A 13900-nucleotide genomic window follows, 5' to 3' on the forward strand; every position below is an offset into this window, starting at 1 on the left:
TCTTGATATATACTCTACAGCAGAATTCCCCAAGCTTGGGTCTCTTGCTGTTGTTGAACTACAAGTCCCATCATCCCTAGCTAATAGGACCAGTGGTCAGGGATGATGGGAACTGTAGTCCAAAAGCAGCTGGACCCAAGTTTGGAGAACCCTGCTCTATAAGGCAGGAGAAGAAGAAGAAGAAGAAGAAGAAGAAGAAGAAGAAGAGGAGGAGGAGGAATTTGGATTTGATATCCCGCCTTTTACTCCCCTTCAGGAGTCTCAAAGCGGCTAACATTCTCCTTTCCCTTCCTCCCCCACAACAAACACTCTGAGAGGTGAGTGGGGCTGAGAGACTTCAGAGAAGTGTGACTGGCCCAAGGTCACCCAGCAGCTGCATGTGGAGGAGCGGGGAATCGAACCCAGTTCCCCAGATTACGAGACTACCGCTCTTAACCACTACACCACACTGGCTCTCTCTCTCACTGGATAGAGAAGGCGGTACTAGAGGTGGTGCCGCTTTGTATATCGAAGACAGCACTCAGCCCAGCAAAGGGGCAGACTCCTCCACAGAATCATTATGGGAGGGGATACCAGGCCCCAAGAGTAATTTAGTCCCGGAGAAATGCTACTGTCCTCCCCACCCAGTCAAAATGCCCAGGGAGATCTCGAGATGAAGAATGAAATCAAGGAAGCATCCGAAAGAGGAGACGTTGTCGTCACGGAGCAATGGGCACGCAGCTCATGAGTCTCACCAAAGCAAGACCTACCTGGGGTTGAGGGTCTGACCAGAGCAAGTCGCACATGGGACCTGCAAATGAGAAGGAGGCGAGTTCAATAAATGAGCGGGGAGAAATGAAGACACAGAAAGGTGGGCACCAATGATGGCTGCCAGCTGACTGCCGATCAACCACCTTGGACTCTGTGATTGCTAGGTGAGGCCTTGCTGGTGGTGCCACCACTGGGGGATGCCTGGCTGGTGCTGAGTCGTAACAGGGCCTTTCCTGTGGCGCCCCCCCAGTTGTGGAACGACCTCCCTAGTGAGGTGTGCCAGACTCTCCATCACCATTAACTTTCAGGAGGAATTTGAAAACATTCCTGTTTGCACCCAGGCACGTGGTGGCTGAAGACTACTGTTCTGGGCAACCCTAAGGTCACTGGGCGGAAGAATGGCTCTTAATTGTAACTGCTTTTAGCTGTTTTTAATTGCAGTCGTTTTGAGAATGCTTTCATCAGTTTTCAAATGTTTGCTTTGGTTTTGTTTTAATTGGTGCTTCCGCTTGCTATCCTGGCTCTTTGGGGAGTTAAGGGCAGGATATAAATTCAATCAATCCATTAATCAGAGAATTAAACCTGCCTTTGCCAACCGACCTGGTGCCCTCTAGCGATGGTGGACTGGATTCTCCTTTATTGAAGGTTTTTAAGTACAGGTTGGGTGTCCATCTGCCATGGATGCTTTAGTTGAGATTCCTGCATGGCAGGGGGTTGGACTAGAGGACCTTCAGGGTCCCTTCCAACTCTATAATTCTATGAGCCAACTCTGAAGCCTTCTGCCCTACCCCTAATCTGCTTAGATCTAGGGTTTACACCTCTTTTTTCCCTTCTTTTTCTTCTCCTCCAAGCATGGCTTCTCTTTCTTAACAGCAGCTAACTGGCAGCAGTCTTCCCCGCCACTTTTGTTTCTGTGCCAGGGAAGCTTCACCTGCCAAATTTTTGCTCCTCAAAAACAGGGGAAGCAACAGCAGGACAGCAATAAATATATGAATAAGCATAGTTTAGAGGTCCCGGGACCTAAGGAAGTCAGACTATCCTCCACCAGGGCCAGGGCCTTTTCAGTGATGGCTCCAACCTGGTAGAATGCTCTGTCCCATGAGACTAGGGCCCTTCAGGATTTAAATTCCTTCCGTCAGGCCTGTAAGACAGAGCTGTTCTGCCTGGCCTTTAATTTGAATTCAGCCTGATCTTTTATTTCCCTTCCCTCCCCTTTTCTTTTATGAAGATCACCCGCTCTGAAACCCCACAGCTAATTCTCCCCTGGCCTCCGCACTGGCCCAAGTAGGACCAATTCAGCCAGCTAGGCCTGCGGATTATCTAATGCTTATTTCCCCTAAATTGATTTTTGATTTTTGAATTTTATTGTTATTCATTTTTTTATACTGTATTTTATGCTGGTTGTATAATTAAGCGTTTTAAATTTGTTGTTAGCTGCCCTGAGCCCAGTTTTTGAACCGGGAAGGGCGGGGTATAAATAAAAAAATATTGCTGTTATTAGTAGTAGTAGTAGTAGTAGTAGTAGTAGTAGTAGTAGTAGGTGGGTGGAGTAAACAGACAGACAGCTAAGCCTAAAACTTTTAGATGACTACATCGGTCAGATTTGTCAGTCAATCCCAAAAGGTTTAAGCTAACAAAAAGGTGCCCCAGTGAATTCAGGCAGGAAATTTGTATTTTCGCCTTCTAAGAAGGGCAACCACAACCTGCTAGGCAGGAAGGAAGTGAAGGGGGGGTAGGGCTGTCCTCCCACACAGGGCGGTAAGTATGTCCTAATTTTCAGAAAGCGTCCTCGTGGAGTTTGTGGGAGAGACAACCCATCCAAGATCCCCTTCTCCACGGCAGGAAAAGCCACCCTCGTTACCTCCCAATAATTAGCCATAAATTAAGTGCAAGTGGCAAGTGCCATCTTAAAAGAGGTGCTCTTGGAAGAGAAGGGGATGTCTCTTCTCAGATGGGGCATCCTCAAAAAAGAGAGAGCTGCTTTTGCTGCAGCTCAGAACAGTTTCCCCCCTCTTAGCTCTGCCAAAAAAGCTGCAAAGCATCTTCATGTATGCGACAACAGCCGCAAGAGTTCTAATAGCACAAGGATGGAAGACTGAAGAAACCCCAACTAAAGAATCACGGCAAGAAAAATTGATGAACTATGCAGAACTGGCAAAACTGACATATAAGCTACGGGACAAGGATAACTGTGACTTTAAAGGTGAATGGGAACCCTTTACAAAGTATTTGAAGACACAACAAAGCGAACTGGACTCCTTGGCTGGCTTTGAATCAACATTCACAAACTTTTTATTGATAATAATCAGCTAAATAGTTTGTAACATGCAGAAAACAGCATTCTTGGAGAAACCAAAGACTGGAACTGAGGGAAGTCGGGGGGTGGGTGGATTTTGTGTGGGAGGATGGGGGGAGGGAGGGAAGAAAAATGGGGGGGGGGGAATAAGGATGATATGTTTCTGGATAATATGTTTTGTTTTAATTTTGAATAAAAAAAGTTTGTTTTTTAAAAAGAACAGTTTCCCCCCTCTTGTGCAAATTTATGCCCGTTTAAATCGCTTAGTCCACAGTTTCCTAAACGTGGTGGATCTCTGGCTGTTTTCGGACTACAATTCCCATCACCTCTGACACAGGTCCTGCTAGCTAGGGATGATGGGAGTTGTAGTCCCCAAACAACTGGAGACCCCAAGCTTGGGAAACCCTGGCTTGGTCGACCCAAACCTGATGCAATGAATCAACAAATATTTTGACTATTCCCTTGCTCATAGCATTGATAGCCATACCCTCCACTGCAGTAGCCCCGGGGCACAGCACCAGGAAGGTCCCAGGTTCAGCATCTCCAGGTAGGAAAGCAGCTGCTGCCAGTCAGTGCGAACAATATGGAGCTAGATGGACCGATCGTCTGGCTCATTGTAAGGCAGCTTGCTTTGCTCCTATGGGTACACAAGGCTACCCAATGCCCACCAGACAAATCATTCCACCCCAGTCCCTGCCACCGCTCACCCGAATCTGGAGGTTGCCGATTCCTCTCGATCTTCCTGATATCGTCTAACGTTATGCCGTCTTCACTGAAGAGGCCACCGTGCATTATCTATCCAAGGGGAGAGAAGAAAGAATAGAAAGGGTTAAAAAGAGTGCTCAGCTGAGCTGCAGCCCCCAACCCAAGCGGCCGGCTGCTCACCAAGACTTTGCCGTTGATGCACTGCGCCAGAGGTAGCCACTCAAAGACCTCGCTGAAGAGCTCAAACATCTGGGCTGTGTATTTGGCTTTGACCTCTCCCTCAAACCCATAGATCTGGTTCATATTGTCCGTTTCGTGGTTCCCTAGAGAGGAGGAGGAGGAGGAGTTAAAAGGCCAAAATGAAGGGGGATTTTGGTTCGAGTTTGCAGGAAAGGGCTTCACCCTCCCTCCCATCCCTAAACTTCCAGAGCCGATGATATTACAGTCGTACCTCGGAAGTCGAACGGAATCCGTTCCGGAAGTCGGTTTGAATTCCAAAACATTTGGAAACCGAAGAGCGGCTTCCTTCTGATGGGATACAGGAAGCTCCTGCAGCCAATCAGCAGCTGCGGAAGCCCCGTCGGCCGTTTGGCTTCCAAAAATAGTTTGCAAACCAGAACAGTCACTTCCAGGTTTGCGCGTTCGGAGCCGAAACGTTCAAGAACCAAGCTGTTTGAAAACCAAGGCATGACTGTATCATCATCCTCATCATGCCCCTCATCTGGCGGAGTTGCACCAGCCACTCTGAGCAGTTTCCAACAAAATATTAGAAAAAAAATTAAGGATGTGAGAGTTGTTTGTGTTGGGATACTGCCGGGGAGACAGCAGGCCCCCAGCTAGCTCCAGCCAGCAGTTGGGCAATCACCAGTCTCCCTTGGAACAGCATCAAACAGCGACACGAGCCTCAGATACGTTTAGAGACTCTGCGCGCTCTATCAGCAGTGAATAAATCTTCTCACAACGGAAGTCGTGGACAGAGAAATGTGTGAGCATATTTACAGCATTTATTCAGCATAGTTCAGGAACAAAGGAAAAACATGTCTGCTTCCCTTCGTGTCCAGCAAACAGCAATACTAGCAAAAGCAATATACAAAATGGAAGTTCCCAGCAGACTGTGCTGGAAGTAAACAGGCACGTGACACACAACAGTCATGCCTGTTCCCTTTTAAGGTGGAACAGAACTACCGTATTTTTTGTTCCATAAGACACACCTAGTTTTTAGAGGAGGAAAACAAGAAAGCAACACAAAGCCTCTTGAACAAAGAGGGAGGAGCACTCCCACTGCGCTCAAGAGGCTTTGCGTGGCTATCCCCGAAGGTAGAAGAGCAAGAGGGATCGGTGCGCACCAATCCCTCATGCTCTTCTGGCTTCTGGGATAGCTGCACAGCCTCTTCAGGGCAGCGGGATGAAGGCTCCCCACTGCACTGAGAGGCTGCGCGTGGCTAAGCCAGAAGCTAGAACAGCGAGTGAAAGCCATGGCTTTCCCAGTAATGATGTATGGAAGTGAGACTGGACCATAAAGAAGGCTGATCGCCGAAGAATTGATGCTTTTGAATTATGGTGCTGGAGGAGACTCTTGAGAGTCCCATGGACTGCAAGAAGATCAGACCTCTCCATTCTGAAGGAAATCAGCCCTGAGTGCTCACTGGAAGGACAGATCCTGAAGCTGAGGCTCCAATACTTTGGCCACCTCATGAGAAGAGAAGACTCCCTGGAAAAGACCATAATGTTGGGAAAGATGGAGGGCACAAGGAGAAGGGGACGACAGAGGACGAGATGGTTGGACAGTGTTGTTGAAGCTACCAGCATGAGTTTGACCAAACTGCGGGAGGCAGTGGAAGACAGGAGTGCCTGGCGTGCTCTGGTCCACGGGGTCACGAAGAGTCGGACACGACTAAACGACTAAACAACAACAGCAAGAGGGAGCGCTGCACAGCGATCCCTCTCGCGGTTCTGGCTTCTGGGATAGCTGCGCAGCCTGCATCTGCTCCATAAGACGCACACACATTTCCCCTTACTTTTTAGGAGGGGAAAAGTGCGTCTTATAGAGCGAAAAATACGGTATATCCTAACAGTTTGGAGACCCCCTCATTCCCCTCCCAGAACTAACATTCCCAGAGTGGTTAACCATCAATCCCTCTTCACAGGGAACTCTGGGAACTGTAGCTCTGGGAGGGGAACAGGGGGGTCTCCTAAGAACTCTCAGCACCCACAACAAATGACAGCTCCCAGGGGTCTTTGGGGGAAGTCACAGCTGTCTAGAGCAGTGTTTCCCAACCTTGGGCCTCCAGCTGTTTTTGAACTACAATTCCCACCATCCCTGACCACTGGTCTTGCTAGCTAGGGATGATGGGAGTTGTAGTCCAAAAACAGCTGGAGGCCCAAGGTTGGGAAACACTGGTCTAGAGTTCTGGGAAGCAGAGAGAGTTGGTACAAAGTGACTCCTCTGCAACATCTCAGAAGATGGAGCCCGGGGTTTTTTGGGAATGTGTAGTGTAGCAGAAGGGACGCAGGTGGCGCTGTGGGTTAAAGCCTCAGCACCTAGGACTTGCCGATCGAAAGGTCGGCGGTTCGAATCCCTGCGGCGGGGTGCGCTCCCGCTGCTCGGTCCCAGCGCCTGCCAACCTAGCAGTTCGAAAGCACCTCCGGGTGCAAGTAGGTAAATAGGGACCGCTTACCAGCGGGAAGGTAAACGGCGTTTCCGTGTGCGGCTCTGGCTCGCCAGATGCAGCTTTGTCACGCTGGCCACGTGACCCGGAAGTGTCTCCGGACAGCGCTGGCCCCTGGCCTCTTAAGTGAGATGGGCGCACAACCCCAGAGTCTGTCAAGACTGGCCCGTACGGGCAGGGGTACCTTTACCTTTACCTTTAGTGTAGCAGAATGCGGCAAACCGAAGACCCACCTGCTCTCACATTCTGCTTTCGCAGTGGCCCTCCCTTTGCATGTGGGAAGCTCGCAAGCAGGTTGAATGAGGGCCATTGTCCTCTCCACCCTACCTGTGTTTCCCCACAGATGGCATTCAGCGGCATGATGCCTTCAGGAGGGAAAAGGGAGCACCAAGGTCCCCCAAGAACGAAACAAAGCTGGGAAGCTAGAGCCAATCCCTTGCAATGGAGAGAGACACAATCTCAAGAGGAAAGCGTCAGGGATGCTCTCAGCAAGCAGCTCAGGAATGCGGGCTCGTTACACTAAAAGCTCATCACGTAAAGCCATAGGGTGGCATGGGGGGAGTGCCAGGCTTTTGAAGCTATATACGTGGGGGCAGGGCGAGTGGCAAGAGGTTTCTAAAAGCATTTGATAAAGGCAGGAGGAGGATTCAAATCACAAGAAACAAGATTCTGACTTCTGAATACCAGATGCGGGAAACCACAGCAGAGGAGAAGAAGAAGAGGAGTTTGGATTTGATATCCCGCTTTATCACTACCTGAAGGAGTCTCAAAGCGGCTAACATTCTCCTTTCCCTTCCTCCCCCACAACAAACACTCTGTGAGGTGAGTGGGGCTGAGAGACTTCAGAGAAGTGTGACTGGCCCAAGGTCACCCAGCAGCTGCATGTGGAGGAGCGGGGAAGCGAACCCGGTTCCCCAGATTACGAGTCTACCGCTCTTAACCACTACACCATACTGGCTCAAATCCTGCTTGCGGCCATCCGGCAGGTATCTGGCTGGGCAGATGTTGGACTAGATGGGCCAATGGCCTGATCCGGCAGGGCTCTTCTGACGCTCTTACCTCGAAGTAGGTGGAAATGATCTGGATATAGCAGCTTAAAACCGAAGAGCGTCAGGATCACCTCCACGGAGAAGGAGCCACGATCAACGAAGTCCCCGTTGAATATCTGTGGTGGGGAAGCAGCTGTGCTCAAGGGAAAAAACCGTAAAAGGCAGCTTTTCCATGGCAGGTCCATGTGGATTCCACGCCCCCCGCCCCCCGATTCCTTCTTGTCATCTGATGCATCTCTCCCCCCAAAAATGCCTAGCCTTGTCTAGAGTATATCTCGGCCTCGGTCCAGTATATCTGAAGGAGCGTCTCCTCCCCCATCATTCTGCCCGGACACTGAGGTCCAGCACTGAAGGCCTTCTGGCGGTTCCCTCACTGCGAGAGGCCAAGTTACAGGGAACCAGGCAGAGGGCCTTCTCGGTAGTGGCACCCGCCCTGTGGAACACCCTCCCACCAGATGTCAAGGAAATAAACAACTATCTGACATTCAGAAGACATCTGAAGGCAGCCCTGTTCAGGGAAGTTTTTAATATGTGATATTTTAGTGTATCTTTCATCTTTGTTGGAAGCCGCCCAGAGTGGCTGGGGAAACCCAACCAGATGGGCGGGGTACAAATAATAAATTATTATTATTATTATTATTATTATTATTATTATTATTATTATTATTATTATTATTAGAGTTCTTGGGAGGGCAAGCGAGACAGGTAAACACAAACTCAAGGATAGATTGCCGTGATGGGGGCAGAGGGTGACAATGAAAGCAGGTGTCAAACGTGGCTTCAAAAGCGCTCAGGGAGCAAGGACAGAAGCAGGAAAACGTTGCTATGCAAGGATCCTGCCCTCAGAGCAAAAAGACAAAATGAAAGGGAGGGACGAGAGAGGGTCACCTGGATGAACCTCCAGAACATTCCAGCTCCCGTGGTTCTAGGGAGGCTCTGAAAACAAGCTCCGAAAGCATGACTCTAGGCATGTTTACACGGAAGTAAGTCACATGAGCTTGGGGGGGGGGGCTGTTCTGTAGTAAGGGCATCTTGCAGACTGAATGTGGATCCCAGGAGCCTGTACAGAATTCTTGGGAGCCTCAACGTTCATTAGCAACAACAGGGGGTGGGGAGAGCAAAAGTGGGGGGGGGGAGGAAGGGAAAAGTTTCTATCCCTCACATTTGGAGAGAAAAATCTGAGCATGCATGGACAAAATATGCGGCAGTGGCCATCGGCCAGAGGGCATTTCCAAGTGAGATTTCCAGCTCAGAAAGTCTTCACATTGCCTACACCAAAAAGTAGAGGATTGGCAGGAATGAGCATTACTTTTTAATTAATTAAGCAGCAGCCACACATTTTTTACCTGCCCCTAATCAGCAGGTCCCAGGGTGGGAGTCAACCATTTAAAATTCAGTACTAAAAGTGGCTTAAAGCAAGCACTGTATTTTTCGCTCTATAAGATGCACTTTTCCCCCCAAAAATTAAGGGGAAATGTGGGAGTGCTGCACTCCATAGGCTTCGCGTTGCTTTTGCTGAAGCCTGGAGAGCAAGAGGGGTCGGTGCGCACTGACCCCTCTCGCTCTCCAGCCTTCAGGGATAGCCGCCTGAAGCCTCCGGAGAGGCTTCGCTGGAGAAGCGCTGCGCAGCTTTCCCTCTCTGCGCAGCACCCCTTCAGCGAAGCGGGAGGAGAAATGGAAGGGGCTCTGTTTCTCCTGCCGCTTCGCTGTGCAGAGAGGGAGAGAATTTTTTTCCCTTGTTCTCTAGGTGCATTCTATGGACGGGTGCGTCCTATAGAGCGAAAAATACGGTAACAGCCACCGGAATCGGGCGGACCCTGAAAAAACACATCTCAGGCGTCAAAGAGGTGTGTCTTCTGCATCTGCCAAAAGCTGTATAGTGAAGATACCAGACGCACTTCCAGGGTGTGTGGGTGGGTGGAAGTCACACAACTTAGGGGCTGCTGCAGAGAAGGCCCTCACCTGGGCCACCACACATACACACACACAAACCTTGAAATTTTGGGGGTTTCCGAAAGTTACCAAGATGGCTCCCTCTGCTGATCTTAACACCCAAGAAAAGGTCTGCGGGGAAGGTGGCAGCCTCCAAGATCTCTTTCCCAGATAAATTCAGGTGCGCACAGAAGTTTTACAAAGTGGCCTACAATTTTCCCGGGTGGAAGAAAACGCTTGCCCCCAGCAGGCCGGTTCCCTCACATCTGGGTGTGCGGAGAAGGGGGAATTGCGGGAAGTCCTTGCTCCCCATGTCTCCTGCCGTTTCTCCCTTTCCAAAGTCCGTCCATCTGTCCCCTGCCAGGAACCACCAGCGCAGTTCTCTTTCCACCCAAGGAGGAGGAGAAACAGGTGGACAAGGCCTACAGCGGCCCTAGAGGAGCGGCAAGAAAGGATACATATGGATTCGTTTCCGACGGCAGCCCGTTCAATTCAAATATATTCAGGAGGTCGTAATACTGTCCGTGGGTGTCTCCGCAAACAGTTATTTTCTCTGTCTGGAACAAAAAAGAAGCAGGGTGGTGGTGGTGGGGAGGCAGAATAAGACAACAGTGGGAAGAGGCGTGAAGCTCAGCCAGATAATGCTTATTTATAACCAACTATTTTGGGATGCTTCTCCTCCTCCCACTCTTTGGATTTCCCCACACAAGACATCACGGTCTATCCCGCAAGAAGGAATCTACCCAGGGCACTATAGGGCTGGCGTGGTGAGCCTGCCCAGAGGTGCCCTGCTCCAGAGGTTGCTGGACTCCGACCATTGGGCATGCTGGCTAGGAGAGCTGGAAATCCAACAGTGCCTGGAAAGCCCAGGAGACTCCCAGCCCCTGCTTTAAAGGGATGGGTTGTCCGCACAATTTGCAGGCGGTATACGCCAACCCAGACTCCTTTAACTGTTCTGGCCTCCTTTGCAGAATGACAGCGCTGCAAATCTGCTGGCAAACCCCAAAAAGAGCCCTAGGCTCTCATGATTATTCCCAGTATTTCCTAGGAAGGAACAGCAGAGGTGACAGCAATAAGCAATCTGAGCCTGTAACGTGGATAAACTTTTGTGCTGCCGTGGTGGCTCATGGGGATAGCAGTCACAAAGCAAGGCATGGGTGAAATATGTGTGTGTGTGTGTGTGTGTGTGTGTGTAGTGAGAGAGATTGAGAGATCCCTTGGGGAGCCGTGATCTCTCTCAGAATCCCCATACTCTCAAGCTAATGGAACGTTAAAAGTCCTTAAGGATGGCATGCAGCACAGACACTTTTGAAAGAATGACTGTTCAAGGCGTTCTGAAAAGCCGGAGATCTATTTGCAGAATGGATCTCCCAGGCCTTGATGGAAAAATAGTAACACTGCAGGTGATTCTCAGATTATTTTGACTGGTTTTATGTCTTATGCAATGACTGAAGAAGGCACGGTTACTGCCCTGCACATCTACAGAGCAGTATTCTGGAGTGGAGTTTTTTTTTGACAGCTCCCTGTCTTTTTGTAATCCAGGGATGCTGAGGAACTTCTTTGGAGATACAGTGGACGCTCAAGTTGCGAACGTGATGCGTGCGGAAGGCACGTTCGCAACCTGCAGCACCGCATCTGCACACGCGTGGGTTGCGATTTGGTATTCTGCTCATGCGCAAAGTGTGATTTAGTGCTTCTGCGCATGTGCTGAAACCTGGAAGTAACCTATTCTGGTACTTCCGGGTTCAGCGCAGTGCACAACCTGAAGCGTCTGTAATCCAAGGTATGACTGTATTATTCTTTGTATGTTTTCCCTTCTGGTTTGAATTTTTTATGTTATTTAAAAATCAATAAATAACATAAATTGTCCCCCAAATGGGGAGTTCTGAGAAGAAGAAAAATGTCAAGGAGGGAGGCAACAGACCTGCAGCTTTCAATTTAAGTGTTGTGGGAGCCCAGAGAGACACGCACCTCTTTTAACGTCGTTTCTACTAGGGTGGGGAGTTTTGATAGCACCTCTTTCACTTGCACCAAAATCTGCAAGGAGGAAGAGAGAAGTCAGTCAGAGAGAGAGAGAGAAAGAGAGCAAATAGAGGCACGGTGGCAGAGAAGAAAGATGAATGCAAATCATTATTACACATATATGTCAGCATCGCCCTTGAGCCAGTGCCACCGACTGGACTCATCCACTTCAGCCCCGACTGGGCTAGGCGAGATGGGCAGCACTTCCAGAGACCACCTTCTGCACAGGAACAGGTCAAAGTGCTGTGGACTCACAGCTTAGACTTGTGAGCACCAGATTCACTCCAACAAGAAGACAGTCGTCGCACAGCAGAGTATAGAAGAGTACAGTGGTGCCTCGCAAGACGAAAATAATTCGTTCCACGAGTCTCTTCGTCTAGCGGTCTTTTCGTCTTGCGAAGCACGGCCATTAGCGGCTTAGCGCTATTAGCGGCTTAGAAAAAGGGGGGGGGAGGGAAAAAACTCGCAAGAACTCGCAAGACGTTTTTGTCTTGCGAAGCAAGCCCATAGGGAAATTCGTCTTGCGAAGCACCTCAAAAACGGAAAACTCTTTCGTCTAGCGAATTTTTCGTCTTGCGAGGCATTCGTCTTGTGGGGCACCACTGTATAGCAGAGCATAAACGACTCGGAGAGCAGCTCTGTAGAATATCTTCTTTATTCTATCTACAACTATAATACACAACTATATGCAGAGCTAAATGAGGTCTAAATGAAAAATGCTGAACTGCACTGAGTGTCTGCAGCTGCTCTTAGCAGCAACCTTATCTATACAGAGATCACACACAGTCTCTCTCTAACACTCAGTCTCTCTCTCTCTCATGTGAGGCTGGAACAGAATAAGTAGAGAGCAGAAACCGCCCCCTCCTCTCTGGAGAATCAGCAGAGAACATCAGCAGATTCTTGGATATGGGAGGGGCGAAATCTCCTCAATATACACTACCTTTCTTCCAAGGAGTTCAATCATGCGGCGTACATGATTCTCCCTCTCCATGTTTTATCCAAACGACAGCCCTGTGAGGGTGGCTAGGCTGAGAGGCAGCGACTGACCCAGAGTCACCCAGGGAGCTTCAGGACCAGTGGGGATCTGAACCCTGGTCTCACAAGCAGTCTAACCCAGTGGTTGGTTCTCAAATGTTTTTCCTCTGGGCCAGAGTGGCTGGGGCAACCCAGCCAGATGGGCAGGGTACTACTACTACTACTACTACTACTACTACTATTATTACATAATAAAAGTTTGCTTGTGCCACACTTGCTTGCGGCCTAGGACCCACGTACCTACAGGACTGCCTCTCCCGGTATGCCCCACGGAGGACCTTAAGGTCCACAAATGACAACACCTTGGAGGTCCCAAGTCACAAGGTGGTTAGATTGCTCTCAACTAGGGGCAGGGTCTTTTCAGTACTGGCCCCGACTTTGTGGAACGCTCTGTCACAAGAGACTAGGGCCCTGCGGGACTTGACATCTTTCTGCAGGGCCTGCAAGACAGAGCTGTTCCGCCTGGCCTTTGGTTTGGACTCAGTCTGACCCTTATGTTTCCCTCCCCTTATGGTTTTGATCTATGGGCTACTATTAAAATGAGGCTGCACTTTAAATTGCATTTTAACCTGTATTTTAAATTGGGTTTTTTCCCCTATTATGTTTTTACTGTAATTTTACTGGTGTTAGCCGCCCTGAGCTAACACCTCTGGGCGGGGAGGGCGGAGTATAAATAATTTTATTATTATTATTAAATTTTAAATTGATAAGAAATACATTGGAGAACAAGAAGAAACAACTCCTTGCAGTGCTCAGTTCTGAAAATATCTCTATCCATATTCTGCAAAAAAAAATAAAAAATTACACTATCCTATACTACACTGAAATGTTTAAATGTTTCTTAGATTGTCCTTGAATCTTCCCACCATCCTCACCTTCCACACCCTTTGAGAACCACTATTCTAACCACTACGCCAAGGGGGGACGGGATGGGGAAGAAGAGTCGAGGCTTGCAATGGGTATGGCTTGGATTAGCTTAGATCAACCTTCGCCATCCTCTTGCCCTCCAGAGGTTTTGGACTACAACTCCTATCATCCCCGGCCAGGACTGCTGAGAGCTGACCTAGGACAGGGCCTTCTCCGTAGCTGTTCCCCATTGGTAGGATGCCCTCCCTAGTAAGGTGCGCCTGTCTCCCTCATTAATGACATCCAGGAGGAATCAAAAAACATTCCTGTTCACTCAGGCATTTGTGGGCTGAAAGATACCGTTCCTACCCTGAAATTATTAGCTGGGAGTATATGCGCGACTATTTTTAAATGTCCTTAATGATTTGAAAAGCCTGTTCTGCTGCCTGCCATCCTGGCCTCCTTTGGAAGAGCAGGGGAGGAATTTAAATAAACACGTACTTGGCGAAAACGTCACGTGACTGTGGTCCACAAGTGGCAATGGCCTGCTGTACTGTGCATGAGATATGCCTTCAATTACAGGCAGGTTGCAATGA

The 13900-nt window shown here is 49.3% G+C and overlaps 1 protein-coding gene and 1 long non-coding RNA gene across 2 annotated transcripts in view; one reads left to right on the forward strand and one right to left on the reverse strand.

Annotated features, from left to right (window-relative positions):
• The window catches only part of LOC310851803, a 153057-nt gene that overhangs the window by 101636 nt on the left and 37521 nt on the right, over positions 1-13900 (forward strand). The window lies entirely within an intron of this gene.
• The window catches only part of PPP5C (protein phosphatase 5 catalytic subunit), a 35966-nt gene that overhangs the window by 6894 nt on the left and 15172 nt on the right, over positions 1-13900 (reverse strand). Inside the window, 6 exon segments of the mRNA XM_083753903.1 lie at positions 750-790; positions 3754-3841; positions 3932-4074; positions 7480-7585; positions 9860-9958; positions 11373-11438. Of these exon segments, the coding sequence (XP_083610029.1) occupies positions 750-790; positions 3754-3841; positions 3932-4074; positions 7480-7585; positions 9860-9958; positions 11373-11438 (543 nt within the window).

The sequence above is a fragment of the Podarcis gaigeae genome (genome assembly GCF_964106915.1).
Source record: "Podarcis gaigeae genome assembly, chromosome: 8".
Classification (NCBI taxonomy): Eukaryota; Metazoa; Chordata; class Lepidosauria; order Squamata; family Lacertidae; genus Podarcis; species Podarcis gaigeae.